Raw genomic sequence first — 25,998 nt, 5'->3', positions numbered from 1 at the left:
TTATTGTATGTTACCAACTTTCCCATTGTATAACATTATATTTAGTATATTATGTTATCATTGGTCAATCAATAAATTACACTGCCAAATAAAATTAAACTTTTTTTTTTTTTATGAAGTTTATAAACTGTTTCCTACTAATGTGACGTCGCTAATTTCAAATATACCCTCAGCTTCTTCAAGCATCTTTAGTTTTAGTGATACAGGTACTTCTTGAAATATCCTTACTCGGCTTACTTGAACTAATTTTTAGGAAAAAAAAAATTACTAAATTTCATAAATAAACCGCTATGTCTACATTAAGAAGAACTTGTTTAAATGATCCGAATAGTTTTTGTGCTGTTTGTGGTGACTATATGTGTGTATGAGAATGCCGTTTAAATGCGTCTGATTTTATAAAAAAAGGCCTGTTTGGACTATTTTGGAAATACAATAAACATAACTGGCTGATATGCGTCGATCTTAAAATGGTAAATTTTCTTTTGGGTCAACAAGGAGGATATACAAATACTGCTGTTTCATGGGGTAGCCGAACCAAGACAGTACACTGGACTAAAAAAATGTGGCCTTTGAGAGTGAATTCAGTATCGGGTAGTATGAATGTGATGAATGCCCCTCTAGTAGCCAGAGACCGCTAAGAGCTCTAAACAAGGATGGGAAATGTTTTAAAAAGATGCATAGATTGAATTAATTGGGTTGTGCAAAATTTCTTAGGAAATACAAAGTCTGCTGACTACATACATTCAACACATTGAGCAGCTCATGCTGCACTTCCCGAGAGTAAAATATAACATGAGATGCACTTCCTCTTTAGCCATTTAGACTGCTACCCAAAAAACTTAGCCGACTTAAGCAAAGAACAAGGAGAACGCCTTCGTCAGAATAGTTGGAATCGTTGGAATACAAATATAATGGCAGATAACTGCTGGAACATTCAAAACAAAAAAGTTTTTTTTCATGTTAAGTAAGAGCAATATATTTATTAATTCTAAAATTGTAGTATTTTTGGCTAAAAATGTAATATGTTCATATGTATATCGAAAACTAGAGCTGCTAGAGAAAAACTATCTACAAATTTGTTATAAGTTTATACTATTATGTATACCATATATATATATGGTATATATATACGTCTGCATATATAATGTAAGTATAAATTCACGTAAGCCGTAGGGCAAAACGTGTAAAACCCAATAAATAACGCTACAAAATAATGCCTCATATATCAGGCAATTTTCGAAGTTCCGCAGGAATAATTGCTTTTAGTTGAAATATTGAGTCCGCGCAACAGTTACATGCCGTATTACTGGTACATAAGTGTGTATATGTGTGAATGCTGTTATTTTTATTTATTTGATAAATCACTGTAGGTAAAGCAAAATATGCTTCACAAAAACTATTGGACTGCACCAAAATGAAAATCGAAACCAGTTAAAGTAAACAATTGTGTTTTTTTTTCAATTTTCATCCTGTCGTAGCGCAATGTAGCTGCTGAATTGAGGTAAAAAAAAACCACCGTTTGAGAAAGTAAGCGATATTTGGTTAAACAAATCCATGTGTGTATTTATAACTGCGCGTGGCGGAAGCCACGGCGGATTGAAAATAAAATTATTTACACTTAAGAAGTCTTACATTGTCGTACGATTCCTGTTTATGTTTTCACAGTTGAAACAATTGTCAGTAGAACTACATATATAGGCACAAGTATGGGAGCAAAGACGACATGCGAGAAATTTAACTGTGTAAACTTTGTCTCACTCACCCACTATGATTCTTTTTTAATTGAATTGGATTATAACCAAAAAATGGAAAGCGGAATAACTACAACGTTGTGTAAGATAAACTAATCGTCATTATTTCACTTGATCAAGTTTTACAATTATCTCACTACAACAACAACTACAATTTTATATTAAAACAAGTTTTTTACCTCTCCTTCTATATACTTGAATACATAACAGCATTCTTAAAACATGAAACTAAAAATAAAATAAGGAACGTACACATACAGTATCCAACAAAACTATGTATACCCTACGAATGTAAAGACCAAATGATTATATATTTTAGAAGAGATTTATTTTTCTATTCTGTTTATGAGTATATTTCAATAAAGAAATTTAAAAATGTACATTTGGTGTATTAGTTTAAAAATGCGCGATCATAGAAACAAGTGAAATATTTAGCAACGACAAAAGTATATAAATATATGCAACACTAAATATCTGAGCTTTACTTAGAAGGTAAAATTATAATATATGGAGCTTCCATATTTAGTGTTGCAACCTTTAGCGTTGGCATGCTGTCTGTCTGTTCTGAAGTTCAAATAAACTCTCGTTTATTGGAAGGGCAAGAAGATTGGTGGAGCTTATCATCGATAAGCGGCGGGCTCTAAACTTGTACTTAGCATCTGTACGTAGAACTCTCTAACAAACTAAAACATTTTCACTTAAACTTTTTCTCTACCCTTCGTATATCTGAATTCAAATCTGCTCTCATCACTCCAAATTATTGTTTTTCAAAAATGGCGGCATTTGACAATACTTCTTCACAAATGATTATAAAAAAGTCTTCATTCTGTAAAGGAAGATGCTAAGTAACATATCGTTATTTTTTGCTAGCGTACAGTATGTACTAATAGTTTGTGCAATTTTTTAAGTGTAGAACTCTAGAGTGAAAATAATGAAAAATGTTATGAGGTATCCATGGTTTTGCCGAATACTGCATGGACACTGTGTGGCAACTAGCGACTGTTGCACGTTCTATATATTAATTGACTGCGATCGATTTAAACTTTAGCACATTTTTTATGTAAATGATATGACGAGTCAAAGTATTGAAGATAATAAAAAATCGTGCGATGTTTGTCAAAAATGTATTATTTATTTTACAAAATGTAACATTGTTTTTCAAAGTCTAACACGCTTTCCTTGGTATGAAAAAATACTAGCGCGATAAACATTGATCGTGTATCCAAATATCACAATAAGCATTGAACGTGTATCAGGCTGCTATATGCTCGTATTTATATGTATAAAGAGAAATAAAGGTAATGGTAATATAATCTATGTATTTCTTTCGCTCTTTCTCTAGTGACTATTCTTACTGGTGAGTTTAGAAAAAGTTATTATTATCTGGAATTATTCGTTTTGTTAATAAAATTTTCTAAATCACGAAATAAGATTTAATCAGCGGCTTGTGCACTAAATCGCCTTGCCTCAAATGAAAATTTATACGACAAGAACAAGTATCCAGCTGTACACACAATTTTCAAAGTCTTAATCTTTTCCTTAGTTTTAATCTTCGCACTAAATTTCTCAGTTGTGCAAATTACTTATGACCAATGTCGACCTTACAGATGTATCTAACTGGCTCTACAATCATTCTCTTCTATTCCGATTATTTAATATTTTAAGACCAAACCATTAAGCAAAGCATTAAGTATTTCCTTATAGCGACAAAGGCATAATAAAGTTTATCATCGTCGTAAAATTTTTACGCGTTCCTTTTTAATTACCCTGTCCTTACGTTTTCATACTCGCGCAATGTTGTGTCTTTCTACTTTGTTCTCTTGTATGTATGTAACTGTATTAAGTTGAATGTCTGTAGTGACGCGCCGCGTCTGGGTGACACAATATTTTTTTATGCAAATGTCTAAATCAAGGAAACCATATTATATTTATATTTTTCCTTCGCTAAATAGGGAGGATGCTGAATAATAATCGGAAAAATTCACCTTAAAGCTACATTGATATACCCTAAACAGGGTACATTAACCCTAAAAGACCGGTAAAAGTTAGCTGACTGGTTACGGATAGGTTATCAGTAATTAATGCATTTGTTATCTGATAGGTTATTTTGTTTTAGCCTCGGGAAAAAAGGGACAATTTTTCCTCTTTTACTTCACGTCGGTGTGATTATCTTACTCGCTCTCTCTCATTGCTTTTGCGCCAATTTTACATATTATTTGCTACTCTAATTTTTCAACAATTTTGGAAAACTCTCTGTTACTCTTTGGTAAACAGTGTCCTTTTCATTGGCTACTTGTTTGGTTAGCCATCTGTTACTGAAAATTGTTTGTTTGATTATTGCTATGGTTACTACTTTATCAATATTTTTTTGTTGAAAAGCTTATCTGTGGTTTATAAATAGTTCATATTAATTAGTAAACTTTTTAAAATTTACAATAGTTATACTAATTCTTAACAATCGCATATCATGTATAGACATATATTCTAGTACTTAATACTAATAGGTAACTTAAATTTGATCATTTTAGACTAAAATTGTGGCATTGAAATCAAGCTTGAGAACTTTTAATTGAAATTATCAAGTAACTAAAATGAATAAAAAAGAATTAAAAATTATTTTTTTGTATTTGTTAAAATATCTATACTATAAATATTTTAAAAATAAATGCAACATAAATAGTTGAGGGCTGCAATATTTAACATGCTAAGAACGTCAAACATTGTACTGAAATTTTAACATAGAAGCTTTTGTTTACTTCCCGTAACATTGGTTTGGTTAACAAACAAATGTTAAGGTAAAATTTCAGCTAATCACATTATCTAACCAAACGAAAAATATTAGGTTTAGAATTCAAAAATCTTCCATTTTCAATTTTGTGTTAAAATGAACCAGAAGAACGAAACATGTTTTAATATAATCCAAAATAAATGTATGCAATATTGGTTAGTTATCATTGAATTATTCATAATTATATATTATTATAATGCCGTTCAAAAAAAGTAAATTTTTCTGGTAACTGGCGCTCCGACGATCCCTCATTGGAGTCACTAACAATAACTTTACCATTTAGGACCTAAAACTCTTCTCATTTTTATAGCGAACAGGAACCTCAACGGTGCTACAAATAGAATGTGTTATCTTAATGATTTTTTATATTTTATTAATTTTGTTTATTATTATTATTTTCTGGATTCGAGCGAACGTTTGTGATGTTAATGCCTAGTTAATGCCAACCTTTTGAACGTTCAAACGTGTCGGGAATGGGAAATACCTCAACTGAAGCAAAAAAAGAAAACAACTATGTTATAAAAGAAGTTCTCTTTCAACTTATAATAAGTTTGGTAACCTTTTGTTCCTTCCACGTAAACTCAACTATGGTGTTAATTGTTCGTCGTTGCAGTTGGTTTTAAACTTTGGCTCACCTTAATTCTTTATTTCTCAGCTGCTACTGCGTATTATACTGATTTTTTATATTTTGAAGTTTGTATGGTATTGTTATTATTGGTTCTGCTTTTCGTATGGTGAATTCATTGATTTGGTTAATGTTGCCTGTTCGTTGCTGCTGCTGCTCCTCATGCTATTGCTACTGCCATTGCCGTTGTTGTTACTATTGCTATTGCTACTTCTACTACTATTGTCGAAACTAAAAAGACGAAAAAGAAAACAATAATAACGCTTTGTAATACACAGGTACATATAGTCGCAATAAAATTTTACATTGGTAGCGCTAAAAGTTTTTTTAACACCAATAAATAACACCATAAATACAAAAAAACACGCTTTTAAAGCACTTCAAACTAAAAAGTGAAAAATATTTCATTATATAAACTGACAGAAATATTGACAGAAAAATACTTGTATTATTGTGAGAAAAGTATGGTATGCTCGATATACGAAAAATATGACACAAACTAACCCACGCTTTTCTTGTTATTTATCCACACGTGATTTTTTCTCCTTGTTTAAGGATGCGTTAAAGTAAATTTGTTATTCAAATGACAGCATGGATAGTTAATGCTTTTAACTGCATAGTTTTATAGTCGTTGTACGATTTAGCTTATTTTCAGAGTGTGTGATAGAAATGGCTGTAACTGTAATGGAAACAGTTTCACACACCAAATTTAGTTGAAATTAGTTCGATAGCTCCTAAGATATTCACCTAAAGGTTGGCGGTGTCACACCCATTTTCCAATTTTTACACATCCTCCTATAAAGATCTAACATATTGTTTGTGAAATTTAATGCTTATGGCACATTTATTTAGTGAGCTATCGTACTTTTAGTAGTTTTCGACATAACCGTTATTTGGGGAGTGTTACCCATTTTCACAGCGCATGAAAAAGTGCTAAAAAGACTTCCTTACAATAAATGTTTGGTTAAGTTGGCTTAAGAAGAAGTTAAACCATAATCAAAGCGTTATAATTAAACACCAAAGTAAAAAGGGATTACCGTTTTGTTTGAACATATTAAAAAACTGTATTTGTACAACAAAGTATATCAGAATTTCTATCTGCAATTATATTTAATCAGTTCTTTAGAAACAACATAAAATGCATTCCTTATAAACACCTTTTGATGCTAGAAAACAAAATAAAAAATATTATATTGAAACAAGTAAGGAAGGACTAAGTTCGGATGTAACCGAACATTTTATACTCTCGCAAAGTCAAATGGTATACTCGTTTGAGAATTCTTTGTGGACTGACTGATATTTTCGGTAGAAGGTCAACTATAGGCACTGGGGTCCACATATTTAGTACTTAGGGGCTTGAACAGTTTTGGTTCGATTTAGACAACTTTTGGTCACAAGGTGGCATACTCTAAACGTATTATTCACGCAAAGTTTTACCCCGATATAGTCATTGTTGCTTGATATGCATAGTGGAAAGTGAAAGAATCAGATGGAATTGAAAATGGTGTTATATGGGAAATAGGCGTGGTTGCAATCCGATTTCGCCCATTTTCGCACTATGACATAGAAATATAAAAAGAACGTTATACACCGAATTTGGTTGAAATCGGTTAAGCAGATCCCAAGATATGGGTTTTCACATAAAAGTGGGCGGTACCACGCCCACTGTCTAATTTTGAACACGGTTCCTATTAAGTTATCTTATACCATCCCAGAGATAAAATTTAATGTCTCTGGCGTGTTTCGTGCTTGATTTATCGCGCTTTTAGTAGTTTTTAACAGTACCGTTATATGGGGAGTGGGCGGAGTTGCCACCCGATTTCAACTATTTTCACACTGTAGGTAGAGGTTCTATAAACATTTGCTTCCAGTGAATTTTGTTATTATAGCTTTAGCAGTTTAGGAGATATGTACATTAAACCTAGGGCGGACGGACAGACAGTCATCCGGATTTAAACTCGTCTCTTCATCCTGATCATTTATATATATACATAACCCTATATCTAACTCGATTAGTTTTAGGTGATACAAACAACCGTTACGTGAAAACAACTATTATACTCTGTAGCAACAGGTTGCGAGAGTATAAAAAGGTTCAACTTCATTGATCGACGAAATCGTGAATGGATTACAATCATCATTTGGAATCATATAAACTTATTTTGAGGGTCATAGATTCATTTAGTTTCATTACTGTATTTTATTTACTGGAAGGGTTGATTGCATTAATTTTTAACATTGCTCAGGTATACTTGAGAAATTATTTTCAAGCCATTTCACTAATATTTATATAAATATACTAAAAACATATATGTACAATATATAGAGCCGGACGTTTCACAATCTAGAATATCAGTTATATGGAGGCAAAGACAAGCTTTCTTCCGATTTTATCTATTTTAACATTAAAAAAACACGACTTCTCAATTTCATAAAAAAAACTAGCACATGGTCGATATATGTGGTATAAATTCAACTGTAAGTCGGAAATATTTATACTATGTATATGGGGGCTAAGAGAAGTATTGACCACATTCAACTCATTTTTGGCACAAGGGTATATTATTATCAAAAAAATATTTTCCCCGAATTGCAATAATATATCTCACAGATTGGTATGATATGTTAAAGGAAATATTCGCAAATTTTTATCCCGATATATTAATTAGTGCTTGATTTGTATACTGGAAAGTATTTCGTATGCATATGTACGTAGTCTGTTTTTATGTTTTTTCTCTCATTCGTCAACCTTACGCTCGGCTCGGCTTTCAGCGTCCACTTTGCAGGCACCTTTACAAATATTAGCCGTCTTCGATTTGGCATTTTTACTCGCTATCTTTGAACGCTGCGATCTTGTTAAACAAATTGCATGTGAAAGCAACAACAAAGTTGGTCAGTTCAACTCGATGGAATAAAGTACGTGAATTAAAGTAGTACGGTCGCTTGCTTGAATTCTACCCAGTTTTGTATTACATATTATGTGCAAGCCTTGTTATTGTAAACAACTCAAATATATATTAAAAACCCATTTTTGGACAATAAAACATTATTTTCGAGTTAAAATTCTTATTTCGTAAAAAATTTCTGATAAGTGTTCTAGAAGCTGTGGAGAGTCCTCTTTCTAGTCAATTAAAAGTTATCAATTAAAAAAAAAAACGTTTGTAGTCAGTATTGGAGTTTTAAAAAACAGTCTTAAACTACAAAGCTTTTTTTAAGCGTTAAAATAAATTTTTAGTCAAAAGCCGTCACATTTTGTAATTTTTAGATAAATATAAAGAGTTTAAACTAAAAATTATTTTTTCTTGTCCAAAAAAATTTAACTTGCAATTTACTTTAAAACTAAGTGCGCCGCCTCTAGATGTTAATAAAAAAATTTTTTTTGTCCAAAAATTTTCTTCTTTTATAATCTACAAATTTTACCCTGAGGCTAAGGTAAAAATAATTTTTTTTTTCGCTTCAACCTAATGTATATGATTATGTCGTAGAAGATATGTATATTAGCCCAAGGTATTACTGAAAGCATTGCTAATTTAAACAGCTGGAATCATGGGTTCGGTTTGCTACCCTTTAACTTTTGACGTACCGATGATATCTAATACAAATGTTTTCACCAATACATATTAAAATTTACTAAGAGTGCATTAATTTTCCTTAAAAATTCTAAACATATCTCCAGGTTTTAAAAAACCTTTACAATTAACAGTAGAGAGAGAGAAAGAACTGCCAATTTTATAAATTCGTATATTAATATTTTCACATCAAGAAGTCAGACCCAAAAACGCGTCGTCCTCGTTTTCATTATTATTGACCCGATTAGAGTCTATAAAAATGATTATAAGAAGTTATTTTAACTAACAAAGATGTGCATAACCTTCACACTCCAGCAAGCAAGCCGAAAATGTAATACATACTTATTTGTGTATTGTATTTATGGTATGTATAGAAGAGAATTCAACGAATTCAAATCTCAAATTGATAAGTCGTAGAAAAAACCTACCTGAAATTTAAATTGAAAAAGTTTCATTTGATTTTTGTCGGCTAACTGTAATTTTATATATAAAATTTAGAATGGACAGTATGTCAATAAAGGTTCATCACTATCAAGAGTTAAAAAGTGAAATATTATATTTAATAAAAACGTTGAAATTATAGTTGCGATAATTGATGTAAATACCACAAGTTTCCGCTTTTACAAGTTGTCGATCAAAAAAATATTTCTCTCTATATTGATCATGGAAACCTTTAATCAATTAAATTGGCTGCCTTGCCCGAATAATGGAAATGGCTTAAGCGATTGCTATAGAAATGTCACTAGGCGACATATTTATCTTTATATGCATTAAACATGCATTTACAGCATTAAAAAGTTTATAATTTTCATTTATTAATAAACATGTATGTCGTGTATTTAATAATAATTTGGCTAGTCTATTGAATTTCTATTAAATAAAAACTAATAAACTATTTGGCTTAAACCTTTTAATAAATATTTTGTTTAGCTTTTTATTTTAAAGCTTCTAAACTGAGTTCAGACCAATAGTTATTTGAAAAAAATTAAATATACATACGTACGTTGTCAGTCTATTTCTTTGGACACACACAAATTCCATAAAGAAATAAATAACTGCATGTTCACTTTAGTAAACAAAGTTAACAAAAATATAAATAAAAAAGTTTCTCTAAAAGCAAAGGAATTAATTTATTCATGTACTATAAATATTTTTTCGTAACCTAAAAACATAACGGTTTTTTCTTATTGGCAAGTTTGAATATACAACACATACAAAAAACTTGAGCATTCGATTGGTTTATTATACAGACGCCACATGCTGTGCAGAGTATTCGAGTTTTGTTCACCCAACGCTTGGTCCGGTTGCCTGTGGTACCTTGCATCTAATTAAAAGTTTACGTATTTTGGTAAAACTTGGTCACCTTGTACTTTTGCACTCGGACGAAGTATTGATATTTTATGTAGGTGGAATCGAGCTATTGCTACACATACAAAACTCAGCCACTTATGTATATCACAAACTTTTGAAGCGTTGTTAACACAGCGTAATAAAAACGTTGCTTCATGTTATACGATGAAAAGAGAAATTGAGCCATAAACACTCCCACCTTTTATAGTTATAACAATATACCAAAATCAAAATTTCTATTATGAAATTAATACAACAAGAAATTTCTTTCCTCACAAATTGACAGTTCGAGCCACAATCTTCACATCTCTCGACTTATTTTGAAAAATTAGATTCAGTGGTTCGAAACCCAGTACACTTATTACATACAGACTTTTTAAGCGATTCCTTTATAGTGAAAACCTCAAGCGTCGTAAATGGGTGTATAACACAATGCTGACAACCAAAATCTCGAAATTTAAGTTTCGACAATTAAAATACCGGCAAAACAAAATGCCGACAATTCAAAATACAGACAGAAAAAAATTTTAAATAACGGGGTGTTCAGAGTACTGGCGCGTCGCGTTTGGGCAAAGACAATATCCCTGGTCGATCCAACACCAGGGTGTGCTCAGTTTTTTTCGCGTAGCACTTATTTTTTTGCATTGGCGGCCTTCGGTTGCGCCGTTGATTTGTCGGTATTTTGATTTGTCGATATTTTGATTTATCTGTATATATGAATTCCGTCGGTGTTATGATGGGTCGACATATTGAACTTCGGCATTTTAAGTGTTTCCCTTAGCCTCCATACATTTAATATGACATACATACCCGGCCAATATTGCCGTGGTGAAAAGTGACTGTAAATATTTAATATAAATTGTTATTTGGTTACTCTAATCTGCATACTTGCGATAGCATCACTTGTTATTGGAATTCTTTATTTTCCTTTGTTTGTACATATGTATATCCCTGTGAGAACAGGTAACTTCCGCGTAACTGTCCATTCGTTGATATACCATATGTACATATTTTTGACAAACTTTATATTAATATATATAATTGCTCTATTATAGCGATTCATAGCTGCCAAAAAAATTCAGTATCTAAACGAGTATAATGCTATTTGGGTATGTTTTTTGAACCTAAATGTTTCGACAGCCACTGCACTGAACCCTTCCTTTTTATACTCTCGTAACATGTTGCTACTGAGAACAGTTTTGTGATTATTTCACTTTACAGTATATATATGTACAAATTAAGCACTGGTACCGCATATGTGGTCCCAGTGCCTCTGACTGACTTTTTACCGAAAATATCGGTGAATGTGTCAGATATATTATAGAAATTCGGATATATATCTTCACAAAATCGCGTGGAAATATGTGCTTGAATATACTTAAGTAATGCCAAACGTTAATACAATCACTTCAGACCTTTCCCTAACCACAGAATAGCAGATATAGTGATTTTGGAATTTCCACCTGACTTTGAACCGTTCATGTCGGTCAATATGTGTGATATACTATTGAAAATAAATTAATATAGTTTCTTTAAAATAATGGGGTTTAGACTGAATATACACGAAATTGGTGTAAACCTCATATCCCTTAAATACTGATTTCTGATCCTCTGAATGATTTTTTCCTAATATGCCCAATAAAACAAATTTAGCCCTTTTGGTTGAGTCTATATCACATACATCTTATTTGAGGTTGATTTTAATATTAATATCTACAACATGAAGCAGAACGTAGTAATGGAATTTAGTGAGTCTGCGACCTATCAAATAAGTTAATAAGATACCAAATATGATAGTAATCCATTCATTACTTAGTAGAATAGCGAATATTGTGCTTTTTTACAACATGTTGCTACAGAGTATAATAGTTTTGTTCACCCAAAGATTATTTCTATTACCCAAAAAAAATCTAGTTAGATGTGGAGTTATAACGTGTGTTCCAAGTAGAGGTACTTTTTTCAATAGCCTTTCTTTGACAGATCACGCGTGAGTCATGTCAAGCTGTCATGTTATTTTTTTGCATTTCATCATGAAAAGACTTATGCCTGAACAACGTTGACAAATCGTTCAACTTTATTACGAAAATTCTGTTCTGTTAAGAATGTGTTTCGAGCGCTTCGCTCAACTTATGATCAATAATATCGGGCTACCGAGTGTACTATTCGCAACACCATCACCGATCTTGAGACCCATCATTCATTATTGCATAAAATTCGACCGAATAGGCCACACGATACACAAAGGCCGTGGAGTGTCGATTCGGCGCCGATCGTAGCAACCCGGACTGACGTATGGTACGACTTATCGCATTTTTCGTCTTAAATTGAAAGCGTATAAAATACAGCTTGTACAAGAACTGAAGCCGCCCAACCTTCCCAAGCGACATCGTTTCTCTCTTGAAAAGTTCCAAGAAGATCCGACGTTTTCGAACCAAATTTTGTTCAGCGAAGAGGCCCATTTCTGGCTTTATGGGTATGTAAACAAGCAAAATTGAGACGAACAGCAACCTGAAGATATTCAATAACTGCCATTCCATCCAGAAAAAACAACGGTTTTGTGTGGTTTGTGGGCCAGTGAAATCATCGGTCCAAACCTACCCATATCTTTCACATGCCTAACAGGAGATTTTCAAACACACTATTTGGCCTTATGCCATATAGTATATCAGTCAATATGTTAGATATCTTAGCAAATTTAACTGATTTATATTAGATTTACTATAGCTCAACGTATATTATTGGATATGCAATAGTTTAGTGCCGAAAATATGTGAATTTAGTCTACGAGTTACCCTAACTTCCAAATAATACAATACATAGATTGATTTTCGTTATTTTATCAAACCTTATGCCGACATTGTTTTTCAATGTGTGGATTATATATTCATAAAATTGCTTGAAAATATGCACCCAAATATACCTCAGCAATGCCAAATTAACTCAATCAGCCCATCCCTTTATCAGTCCCCAATATAGCCTGTATAATAATTTCCGACTTTCTACCTCACAAAAAGTGTAATACTTTAATAAATATGAAATTGGCCTAGATATTGGTCCAAACCTTATATCCCTAAAATAATGAATGTCGATCCTCCGGGTAACGTTTTCACATTAACTTATTATATTAAATTTAGCTTCTTTAATTGAGTTTATATCCCATATATTTCATTTGAAAATGATTTTAATAAAATTTTAGCTGACGGGAAGTAAAATATAGTAATAAAACTAAGTGAGTCTATAACCTATTATATAACTTAATAAAATACCAAATTTGATTGTAATCCATTTACTATTTCATCGAATAATGAATGTTGAAATGTTTTGCAAAATTTTTTAATATAAAGTTTTCGTATCACCGGAAAGTATTTTCCCTGCTTTGATCCTTGCAAGTTGCAAGAGTATAAAATGTTCAGTTACACCCGAACTTAACCCTTCCTTACTGGTTGAGTTTATACCACATATTTGAGTTAATTAAATTGAATTGTCGAGATAGATATAGGGTTATTTTAAATCCGTATGTCAGTCCGTTCTTTTGTTCGTCTGTCTGTCTGTGCAAACAAGCAACTTTAGAAAAAATTGAGAAATCGTAATAAAATTTGGTACACGGTATGGCACCGCCCACATTCAGGTGAAACCCCATAGCCCACTGCTAAAAGTGTGGAATCGGACTACCACCACGCCTACTTTCCAAATGCAATCAAGCACCAATGAATGTATCGGGATCCAACTTTGCTCATGTAGTGCGCTGAAAGTGGGTCATCTTATGAACAAAAATTGTCAAAATGGAAAAACAACTGTTCAAGTACCGAAGATACCGAATATGTGGACCACACTTTCTATTGAACTTTGTATCGAAAATATCGGTCAATATGTGAGATATGGTATTGAAATTCGGAGCGAATTCTTTCTTGATAACAGTAGCCTGTATGTCAAAACTGGGTTGAATCGGCTGAGGGCTTCTGAGAGCTGCCATATACCTAATACAAAGATTTTCGAACTTCCGGTTGACTTTATCCGCAAATATATATCACATATCTCGGGACCTGCTCAACCGATTTCAACCAAATTCGATATATAACATTCTTCTTATATTCCCATGTTACAGCGAAATAAACTACAACCTTCCGTCTACTTCCCATATAACGCAATTTTAAATCCCATCTGATTCTTTCACATTCCAGTATACTGTTCAAGCCCCTAGGTACCCAATATGTGGACCTCAGTGCCTATAGTTGACTCTTTACCGAAAATATCGGCAAATGTGTGAGGTATACAGTTGAAATTCGAAGAGAATCCTTTCCTGATCATAGTATGTCTGAGTGTCAAAAGTGGGTATGTACCTAATGTAAAGATTTTCGAACTTCAGGGTGACTTTATCCTGCAGGTCTTGGCTAATATGTGAGTTTTCTGAATAAGAATGAGAGAGCGTATTTTTCTAATAATTGTATAACTTTGTAAAATCAAGTAAAAACTTGAAATAGGCCCCATATAAATAATCACAGAATTTTTACACATTCGGTTGATTTTACATTTTATAAATGATCAGGATGATGAAATTGAAATCATTGTCATTGAAATGACATTAAAATCCGTCTGTCCGTCTGTCTGTGCAAGCTGTAACTTGAGTAAAAATTCAGATATCCTAATCAAACTTGGTACACGTGTTCCTTGACAAAAAATTTAGGACTAGTTCGTAGATGGGCCATGCCATGCCCAAAAAACGCCATTAATTGAAAACATATAGAATGCCATAACTAAGCTCCAAATTAAGATACAAAACAGTAATTTGGTGCAGAGGATTTCAGTAGCAAGGGGCACCTGTGAGCCAAACATTTAAAAAAATGGGCCTTGGCCAGCCCTCTAAAAGGTTTAATGTACTTATCTCTTCAACCACTTAAGGTACAATATTCAAATTCGGACAAATCCTTTAAGAACCCCTACCAACAGTGTGAACGTGTGTGAAAGGAGATTATAACCCCGCCCTCTCCTCATATAGTAATGTTGTTAAGATCTGCTAAAAGTGCGATGAATCAATAAGTAAATGTGCCAGAGACATTAAATTTTACACCCAGGATAACACAAGATTATTATATTGCAGTGCGTAAATATAACACAATTTAAAGTTCCATCTTCATCTATCTTCTTCCATCTTCTTTTAATTTCCAGTACAAAAATCTAAGCCGTAATTAATATATCGGGATACAAATTTGCACGAATATTTGCTTTAAGATATGGCGTCTTAGGTCTGAAAATTGTCAAAATCGAACCATAACTGTTCAACCCTCCACATACCGAGTATGTAGACCCCAATTCCTATTGCGAACTTTTTATCGAAAATATCGGTCAATTTTTTAGATGTTTTTTGGAATTCGGAGAAAATGTTTCTATAGTGATAATAATACACTAGGTATACCCCTATCACAAAAATGGGTTGAATAGGGTCAATACTTCTCCTAGCCCCAATATACGTAACATTAAGATTTTCGAACTTCCAGTTGACTTTATACCACATATATGGGCCAATGTGGGAGTCATTTTAATGAAATTAAGAGATCTAATAACAGTATATCTTTGTGCCTAAAATGGATTAAATCGCGTAAAAACTTGCCTTAGCCCCAAATAACTGATATTCAGGATTTTAAAACGTCCGGCTGACTTTACTCCATATATAAGTTTATATTTATAAACATGCTTGAAAATAAGTTCTCAAGTATACCTGATCAACGTCAAAAATTAATGCAATCAGTCCTTCCATTTACCTGATTGTTGTCCATTCACGATCTCGATTAATAATGAATTTTGAACCCTTTCGCTACATTTTTCAATATTGCTAACACCTGAAGGTATTTAGCCGGCTTTGATCCGTGTAAGTTGAATGAGTATAAAGTGTTCGGTTACACCCGAACTTAGATCTTCCTTACTTATTTAATATACAATTTTGTCAATCACTGAAAGTGTTTCCCAGCTTTAATCTTAGAAAATTGAGAAAGTAGAAAATAATTTATTACGCCCGAACTTAGCTCTTCCTTACTTGTTATTGTTATGCTTCTCACTAAAATTTCTAAAATAACTCATATCTCTTATATAACTGTAACTTAAACAAGTAAGGAAGGGCTAAGTTCGGATGTAACCGAACATCTGCAATACCAACCGTCTCACGGTACCAAGAAACATGTCTACCAAGTTTCATAAAGATATCTCAATTTTTACTCAAGTTAGAGCTTGCACGGACGGACGGACGGACGGACGGACGGACAGACAGTCACCCGGATTTCAACTCGTCTCTTCATCCTAATCATTTATATATATATAACCCTATATCTAACTCGATTAGTTTTAGGTGATACAAACAACCGTTAGGTGAACAAAACTATTATACTCTGTAGCAACAGGTTGCGAGAGTATAAAAAGAATTAGTGTGTAGTAATTCAATCGTACAAACCAACAAATTAAATCTCTTAGAATCTAGGATTTTGATATGCGCAAAACTAGTCCCGAAAACTAGCATTTTGAATTTCAGTCGTTCTTTTAAATTTCGATCGATAAACCAGAAAAATATCGAAAAAAAAGATTTAGGTTAAGATTTCATGCGAAAGAGTTGCAATGCGTAACGCCGCCGATATTTTACTCTTCTTTCTTTCATTTTCAAATTACAAACCAAATTCATTAATGTATGCAATTCATTTTTTGAAATTCGTCTAAATTAAGACTTTTTTATCAGTAAAAACAACTCAAAGCTAATCATTGAGTCGAGTATAAAATTGAACACTTCAAGTAATACACTCTCCTTGGTCTCTAGTTATGCCCTCAACAGGATATATTAAGTTTGCCAGGGAATTGGTAACACCCAGAAGGAAACATCGGAGATCCTATAAAATATATACATAAATGGTCAGCATGATGAGCTGAGTTGATTTAGCCATGTCCGTCTGACTGTCTGTCTGTATATACGCGAACTATTCTCTCAATTTTTAAGCTACCGATTAGAAATTTTGCTCCTGTCCTTTTCTCACTAAGAAGCTGATCATTTGTCGGAACGGCCGATATCGGACCACTATAGTATATAGCTGCCATAAAAACTGAACAATCGGAATCAAGTGCTTATATGCGAAATTTTTTCATTTGATAAGGTATCTTCAGGGTATTAGGTACGAGTTATTGCTTAAAGAACAATGTATTCTTCGAAGAAATTGTTTAGATCAGATCACTATATCTTATAGTTGCCATACAAATTGAATGATCGGAATCAAGTACTTGTAAGGAACCTTTGTATTTGTGAAGGGTATTATAGCTTCGATGCAGCAGAAGTTAACTTTTTTTCTGTTTTTCTTTGCATATTTCATTCTGGGTTGGCGTCTTCTTAATTTTTAAACACTTAAGATGTTTCGAAGTATTATGGTTCGTGGAATAGTTGAAAGCCTTGTATTTACTCCGGCTAATTCCTTAATCTTAGCTGCCGACCTGATAGAATTGGAAGCAATTCTAATAATTTTACGTTCTGATTGAGAAGTTAGGTTTTTTAGTATTAAATGACTTTCAACAGGTTGGAGCTGCGCTTTATTTGTTTGTCGAAATTTCGATTCGATAGACCATTTAGCTTTTCTCACTTTTGCTTCAAATATTACTTAAATACAACTGATTTTTTAATTTTCAATTTTTTTAGAATTTACACAAAACAAAGAATTTTAAGTGTATCTAATTCAATGACCAATCGAACTTTCCCGTTATTACATCAAAGTTTCTAGAGCCTTTAAATATACAGATATATCTCCGCAAGTCAGTTTTTTTCAAACAAGATTCGGAGTTTAATACGAAAAATATTTTTAATAACCAAAACATGCCTGATAGTAAATACACCAGTTTATTGAAGACAAAAATTAATTGTGCCACCAATGTATGTAGGTTATATTTATTAAAGCAAATATCTGTATAAATTAAATTGTAAATAAGAAATGTTTAAAAATATTTTGTCGAAGTGTTTAAAAATGCAAAAATTCTTTTGCTCCCTTATACAACAGCGGTTTTGCTCGAATCCACTCCCTTATTAATATAGATAACAGCGTAAATATAAATATTTATCAGTGGTTGATTGATTTCTGTATTTGTTGCATCCATTTCTTACTAACAGCTGCGTCGGTGGCCGTTTCATCCTGGACTTTGGTTGCGATATCTTGCGAACGTTATTACGCCATTTGCCATCCGTTACGCTCAAGGACATGGCAAACGATTAATCATGCCTACCGAATTATTGGATTCATTTGGTTCGGCAGCATCATTTGCATGACTCCGATTGCATTGTTTAGTCAATTAATTCCAACCAGTCGGCAAGGTAGGTACACAAAAGCGTTTCTTTTTCAATCAACAATCTTAGCACCAAATATTTCTTTCATTTGCCAATTTAACACATGAAGTTTCCCTACCCCTATGCTTTATAAGGTTGCACTTTTTGTTCCATATACATATATTTAAGTTACCAAGTACATATATTTTTAGAATAATATACAGAACTATCATGTTTCATTGTATTTTATATTCAAACAGTTGTTAGCCCTTTCCCAGCAAAACTACTGAACTAGATATATCTGTGTTACGCTTTATATCTTTATATTTAGTATAAGTTTTAATTCTCTAATATAATATTTATAAAAATCTTCTTTATGAAGCTTGTGAAGCTATTTGTTTCAGCCATAAATGTTTTTTAGACATTTTAGAGAGGGCTTTTGCCTCGTACCTATGACTGTGGCAATTCCGTCGCTACAGTTTTTTAAGTTATGGGCTTAAGACAAATCGATCAGCTTCAGTCTGTTACCAGAAATTTGGTTGCGGAAACTTAAACTCGCCGGCGTGTAAACTATCAAACACGATTTAAGTATATTTTTAACCTGAATAAGTTGAAACTGCATTAAAAATGCGCTTCTTTTTTAAATTTGGTAGGGATTTCAATAAGGCATCAGCAAGTAGTTGAGTTGAGTGTTTGGTTCATCCTCTAGTTCGTTTCACAATGGATATCTTGAAAAATAGATGAGCGATTTGAATATTGTAGAGCTTGATTTTGTATTAAAATTATTTGGGTTTCCGATAAAACTTTGAGAATTTCTTTAGGTATTGCTTTAACTAAAGCAATGCTCATTATCTTAAGCCAACTTATTTAGTTTACAGGGATATTGATAAATATTTTAAGTATGTATTTATAAAGATTCGTCTATTAGCTGGCTTTTTTTGATATTATACTCCATCTTTAAGTGAAAATTATTTTTTGTGATTGGAAATAGCTATAAATATGTCCTTACGCACGTCTATTACTGACATGTTTTGCAAACTATATGATTTGTATGTAGTAGAATTTCGTGGTACTTTAGGCAGAGGAGTGGTTTCTGCAGTAATATAATTGAATAAAATTGAAATAGCGGTTGAAAAATTATGCTGGGAATGTTGTAATTGGCAATCGACCTTCCTCGATTAAATATTCTCCTCTACAACGAATTCCCGTACTCTGTTAACCCTGTCTAATTATTTAATTATTTTTGGAATATTCTCATATGTTACCCCCAAATTTCTTTAAAAATTGCAAGCCAGCAAAAGGTCAGATACATCCGGACTTAGCCCTTTATTACTTGTAAATTTTCTAAAACGGCTTAGAATTTTAAAATTACAGCAAATCAACTTACTTACTATCTGCAAATATTTCATAAGGATAAAATATGACTGTAAAGGAGCAGCGATTAACGAAATGCATACAAACAAAGCGAATAAAAAGTGAACTTTTATGACTTCAAAATAACCACAGATACGCTCAGTATCAACAGTTATTTCTGCTGACCGAACAAATTCATTACACTTCTTACACAAACAGCCTGCATAGAAGGACACTGAGGCGAAATACATTCAGAAAAAACAACAAAAGTAGCTTACAACGGGCAGTCTTACTGTTCCCTAAAAATAAGTTAAAGTCTTTAAACTATCAGGCTCGTTTCTTATTATGTTGAAATGAGGACATCAACACAAACGCAAACACATTTTAAATCAACAGTTAAAAAATATATTCATTAAAGTTTCATCGCATTTTAAATTGTTTGTCCATTGCTTGAAACCGCGTTTTAAATGTACTTTCTTAATACCACCCGCAGGCTTACGCAAATGTCGCGACCAATGGCCGGAGGACACCATTGCGTATGAGCGGTTTTATAATATATTCTTAGACTTAACATTGCTGGTGCTGCCACTATTTGTGCTATGTGTTGCATATTTTCTCATTACGCGCACCCTGTATGTGGGTATGCGTGCCGAACGCGCTTTAGTCGTTGGTGGCAATTCCACCAGCGGCAGCACGACAGCCAAGCAGCACGATTACAGTTCATTAGGGGCAATTGCTATAGTCACTAAGAACACAGCAGCCACGCCATCGGACACACTGCGGTCACCGTTTTTAAGAAGATTTAATTGGAAGATGTCACTTCGCTGTCATAGCAGTCAAGCCAACCATAGAAGCTACGGAATTAGGAGTGGTGACCAAGATGTTGTTGCTGGAGAACAGAGTGGCACAAGGTATCACCAACAGCAGCAGCATCGCCCGCTACAACAAAAAAACCAACTGAAGCACTACGGTAAGTACCACACATTATTTGAAAAGTCTTCTTATCAGCAATTAAACGCAAATTGCAAATTAACGATAGTGAGAAAGCACTGAATTTATGCGGTTTGTAAAACCAATAAACGATTGAGTGTTCATGGCATCTAGGATTCTGGATGGTCCGCATAATGAAATAGTTCAGTACAAATTCTACAATGCAGTGGTCCAAATTTTCAGTTCATATACCTTCTCTGAGCTTTAGAGCGATCTTCGCAGCAACCTGCCGGCAATATAAATGCATTAAGAGCTGGCTCATTAGACAAGTTCAATTTTCTTAGCGAGTGGAGCTTTTTCAAGGGCTCTTCAACAGGCAAATATACCAAAGAACATTACTAGTTTGACTACAGTTTCGTAAGCCCAAACACCACCTTTAGTGAAAGTCCCCACCTCTTCCATATAAAACATCCATAGCAGTACAAGGCAACTGATGCGTTCTTTACCCTCTCCGCAATATACGGCTTCCATGAAAGGTTTCTATCAAAGATATGCCCTTGGATAGCCGAATAAGAGGGAGGAACGTCTGGGATTTTAGACCTCGTGGTAAATAACCATTTCAGTTTTACTTAGATTGACGGCTTAGCTGCTCGTAGCTCGTAAACAGTAATCAGAAACTTTCCTTTAACCATAAGAGCAACGTCGACAGCGAGAACAGACGAATGAGCAAGAAATCCTTGGCAACGACGTGAGAGCTCTTTCAGGCATTTCGAAACATGGCCTAATTTAACATTTCGCGTAGATGGGGGCCAGTTAGCTGCATAACACCTTGACCGACCGACCGTTGACTAATGGTTCAACTAAACGAGTATCTTCTTTAATTGATTCCCCGGGTTACTGAAAAAACACAAAATCACATCTACCTTAAGGTTTTGCCGGTTTAGATCCCTATGGTCGTTTATGTTTGAGAACCCATCCGTCGTCGACCTATTTGTGTTTCTTTTAGTGCTGTAATTGCAACAAATTAGTCTGTAGAGCGTTTCTGACGTAGACTCATAAAATTGATCAATTGATACATACTTAAATGTTATCTCGATATAATAACTCTGAAAATAGGTCGTCCATATTCACCAAATTTAGTATGTTTAATTTTGCATCTAAACAAAAATATTTTTTCAGAACATAATCATAAAAACTTGCAAAATAAGAACATGTAGCTATAGATTATAGTAGGCTGTTTGTATCATCTAAAACTAATCGAGATAGATATACGTAGGGTTACGTATACATTATATAAATGATGAGGATGTCTGTCCTTCCATCTGTCCGTGCAAGCTGTAACTAAGTTAAAATTAGGTATCGTAATGAAACTTTGTACACGTGTTCCTTGGCAAAAAGTAAGGACGAGTTCATTAATGGGCGCAATTGACCCATCGCAATGCCCACACAACGCCCTTAATCTAAAACATAAAAAATGCCATAACTAAGCACTAAATTAAGATATAAAACTTTAATTTGGTACATGGGATTGCAGCAGCCAAAAGGTCGGTAGGTAGAGGGGCTGTCTAACGATGCACGTAGGCCTTTGAAGGCATATTGTGATAAAGTTACCCTGTTCTTCTGATGAAGTTCATCAGTAAAAAGTTATATCTTTGTAATCTTCGAGAAATCCTCCACCGATAGTTGCGATTCTTTTTCTATATAGAGCATTATAGTCGCATAGAAAATATTTAATAGTCTCTTCTTATTCTACCTTATGACAGCTTCTGTAATAGTCGTTATATGGCGTTTATAGTCTACTAGCATTTCTGCCTATTAGAAAGTAACCTGTTAGTACTCCTACTAGAGTTCTTATATCATTCCGTTAAAATTTTAATAGAGGGCATGTGCGCCCCATATTGCATTCATGCCACGTTTGCCTGCTTGTTGAGCAAGTCAGGGATTGATTCCAACGAGACTCAGCTATGTTTAGAACGTATGTAGAAGGAATCTCGGAAGATAGCAAGAGTCATATAAATTCCCTCTTTCCTAACTATGTCCTGGAACCCATTGCAGGTGTATCGTGAAATAGGATGTTAAATCCACTTATAGATCAAGGTATTTTTTCACTAACATAGACGAAACCCTAAAAGACTTTAGTGATCTCAAAGCCACCTGGCTATCTGTGTATATAAATATATTCGTTGTTGTGAACACACTCCTTGTCAGAACAAGAAGGCTTACTTTAATCTGTGCTCTCCGCTTGGAAGACACTACAGTGTCCTGGTAGACGGAAGGCGATATTGGTATTGGATTATTTCGTTTGGAACCATCCGTATAGATGCTTATCTCTGCGCCCTTGTCCACCTCGCCTCTTTCCCACTCTTCTCTGGAAGGGCAGGCAATATTGGGAATATTTAAGTATAATATTTTAAATTCAACTCTCAGGGCTTTCGAAAATCCATGGTAATGGGAAGAAACTGGAACTTAAGGGAGGATTCCCTTAGACTACAAGCTGACTTCGCTGCCATTTTACTTACAAAACAACAATCAAAACAAAAGCAAAAAGCACTGATGCAAATACTGGCTGCTCTTGGTATGCTTTCCATACATCTTACCGTACATTTCTTTTCCGTTATTGGCCACCATGCCAATATATCGTAAGTCATAATCGGCTTTAAAAAATTAGCTCCAAGTAGCTTGCCTTATCTCCTATTGCGAGCCTGGTACCATTTAATAAGGGCGGGGAAATTTCTGGAATATTGTGTTTCTTAGTGATCAATACTAGCTCTGTCTTGATAACATTCAAGTTCAGTCTTCACAATACGGCCCATCAATGAGCGAGGGTATTCGGGAATTTACATCTAATCGAAACTGCCACACAGTCGGCGTAGGGGCCACGCCACGTATCCCCTTCTTTTCCACATCCACCAAAATTTTGTGCGCCTCCCCGGACAGATCTGCACATCGTTGAAGCTTTCAGCGTTGAAATAATTGACCTGGCCGTGAGCATCTGTTGAATTAATTTCCGAGAGGCTCAGAGATGCTTAAATTTTTAAGCGCGATCAGTATGGCCTTAGGCTGGATGTTATTTAAAACGCCTTCTATGTCTATAAAAGCTACAAGTTTGTATTCTTTTATCTCCAGAGACTTTTCAATCTCTGCTACGACTGAGCTCAGTACTGTTTCTGGGGATTTTCCCTTAGAATACGCATGTTGCGAAACTGCCATTTTTTCTGGGTTTAGTTTGCTCCCTAATGTATAATTCTATTAGCCTTTCCAACGTGTTTAAGGGAAATGTGGAAATACTAATTGATCTGAAATCCTTTTAATTAGTGTCTGAGCTTTTGCCCTCATTTGGTATATAGCGGCGAGCATTAATGGATGAATGTTTGAAACTTTTATGCTGATATGTTCATAAAATCTATTCTTATGAAGCAATTTCAATCAAACTTCTTTTATTTAATGTACTAACAGAAAACTTAAAAAATAGTAATTGAAAATTAAATGCAATAATTCAATTGTTATAACATTGTACATTAGTGCACTCATCCAATTTTGCACGTCATGCTTTATTTGGCAAACCGATAATGGTAAGTACCGTTACCGGATAAATTATAAATTGCAGAACGGGGTTATGAGCACAAAAAAAGCGCAATGTGAAACCCTCTTTGAATGGTAGAGGCCGCCGTAGGTTACTCACTGCAGGAGATGCTCGAAAAAAAACCTGCATTGTCCGACAAGAATGGCTAAAATTTTGTAAAGATGTCAAAAATTGGAGCGCAGAAGACTGGAAGCGCATTATATGGTCAATCATTTTCAATCGGATGGAAAATAATACTTTTGACAACGACCTGGGCAAACTGCAAAAATATAATGTGAAGCAAACCGTGAAGCATGGCTGGTGGTATCTTGACCCACTAGTGAAAATTGAAGGAATTAAGAAAAAAGGAGAATATATTGGTATGTTGGAATCAAATTTGCCAAGATTTGTTGAAATTAGCGCATATCCCGAAGACGGGGTCATGTTTTAGCAAGATAGAGACCCAAAACACACAGCCGAAATCGTAACAGATTGGTTAGCCGATCAAAGTTTTAAAGTCATAAAGTAGCCTGCACAAAGCACAAATCTGAACCCGATCGAAAATGTATGGGCTCTTCTTAAAAGAAGTTGGCTGTTTATGAAAGACCCTAAAAATATGGAACAGCTTTGGCTTAGGGTTCAGACTGAATGGGCCGAAATACTAAAACGTACAATCGAAAAACTGGTAGAAAGTGTGCCAAAACGTATTAAAAGTGTACGGAAAAATAAGAGATTGTGGACAAAATATTAAGTTTGCTTAATAAATGTATATTACTCACACGTGCAAAATTGGATGAATGCAGTAATGAAGAATAATAGAACAAGAGAACTATTACATTTCTTTTTTTATTACTATTGTTTATGTTTTCTGTTAGTACAATAAATAATACATCAAATAAAAAAAGTTTGGTTGAAGTTGCTTCATGAGAACGGATTTAATAAACATCTCAGTACATTGATTCATCCATTAATACTCACCACTGTATATAAACTTGACCTTCCTTCATAACGAGGGAATATAGTTTAATTGCAATGCCCTTTCAAGCATAATTGTTAAGCAGGTTATTATGTAGCTCTGGGACTGCTGTAACTGAGCCGGGAATAAACCGTCTGATCCCGGCGATTGAAAATGCCTATCGCCCAATATGCATTACTATCTGACACTATGTCTACAGGAGTGGACTCTCTCTTTACTACACTGCCTAGTATGGTGTACAGGGCTGCCTGGGAAGTGAGTATCCATTAAAAGACTACATTAAAGACTCTTCACTGGTAACCGTCCAGCTGTGGTCTGGCTCCTGAAGGTATCCAATGTTATGCACCGATTGTGCCATTATTTTCCTAAGTCGAGACGCTCCTCCGTATTCTCGATATCATTACAAACAAAGTTGTCCACAAATTTCTTTTTGCTTTCCTTATTTCTTTTAAGAGGTTTTAACAATTATTCAACCCCTCTTCTCCTTGAGATAGTTTGGCTAAATGAAATTTCTTCCTGCAATCTTTCTGTAAGTTCTTAAATATGGGAGACCACCATGGGGACCTAATTCTTCCCCTGTTACGTGTTATTGGACAAGCCAACTCTAGTATGTTTAACGATGATTTCCATCTTCTTTGTTCTCTGGTGCTTCTCTTTGAATAGCGGAATCATAGGAATATGTTTTTTTAGCTCTGGCAGTTGCATCTCCTAGTTCGTTTTCCTATTATTTCTGAAATTTTCTACCTTGCCTATCTACATTCTATTCAATTATGCATTCAATACAGCGGTGATCCGAAAAGGAGTGTTCTTCAA

General features: G+C 34.0%; 1 protein-coding gene and 1 long non-coding RNA gene across 2 annotated transcripts in view; one reads left to right on the top strand and one right to left on the bottom strand.

Moving 5' to 3' along the window:
• The window catches only part of LOC106616675 (cholecystokinin receptor-like), a 46,902-nt gene that overhangs the window by 2,187 nt on the left and 18,717 nt on the right, over positions 1-25,998 (top strand). Inside the window, exons 2-3 of the mRNA XM_070110280.1 lie at positions 18,212-18,412; positions 20,211-20,402. Coding sequence (XP_069966381.1) covers positions 18,212-18,412; positions 20,211-20,402 — 393 coding nt within the window. The remainder of the gene's footprint in view (positions 1-18,211; positions 18,413-20,210; positions 20,403-25,998) is intronic.
• Positions 4,358-5,583, bottom strand: LOC106616687 (uncharacterized). The gene is made up of 3 exons (XR_001330692.3): positions 5,470-5,583; positions 5,099-5,395; positions 4,358-5,028 (listed from the first exon to the last, which is right to left on the bottom strand). It is a non-coding gene; the product is annotated as an uncharacterized lncRNA (long non-coding RNA).

This window comes from Bactrocera oleae, chromosome 5 (assembly GCF_042242935.1).
Source record: "Bactrocera oleae isolate idBacOlea1 chromosome 5, idBacOlea1, whole genome shotgun sequence".
Taxonomy (NCBI): Eukaryota; Metazoa; Arthropoda; class Insecta; order Diptera; family Tephritidae; genus Bactrocera; species Bactrocera oleae.
Note: the sequence above shows the minus strand (reverse complement) of the source record. Positions and strands in the feature narration are given on the sequence as shown.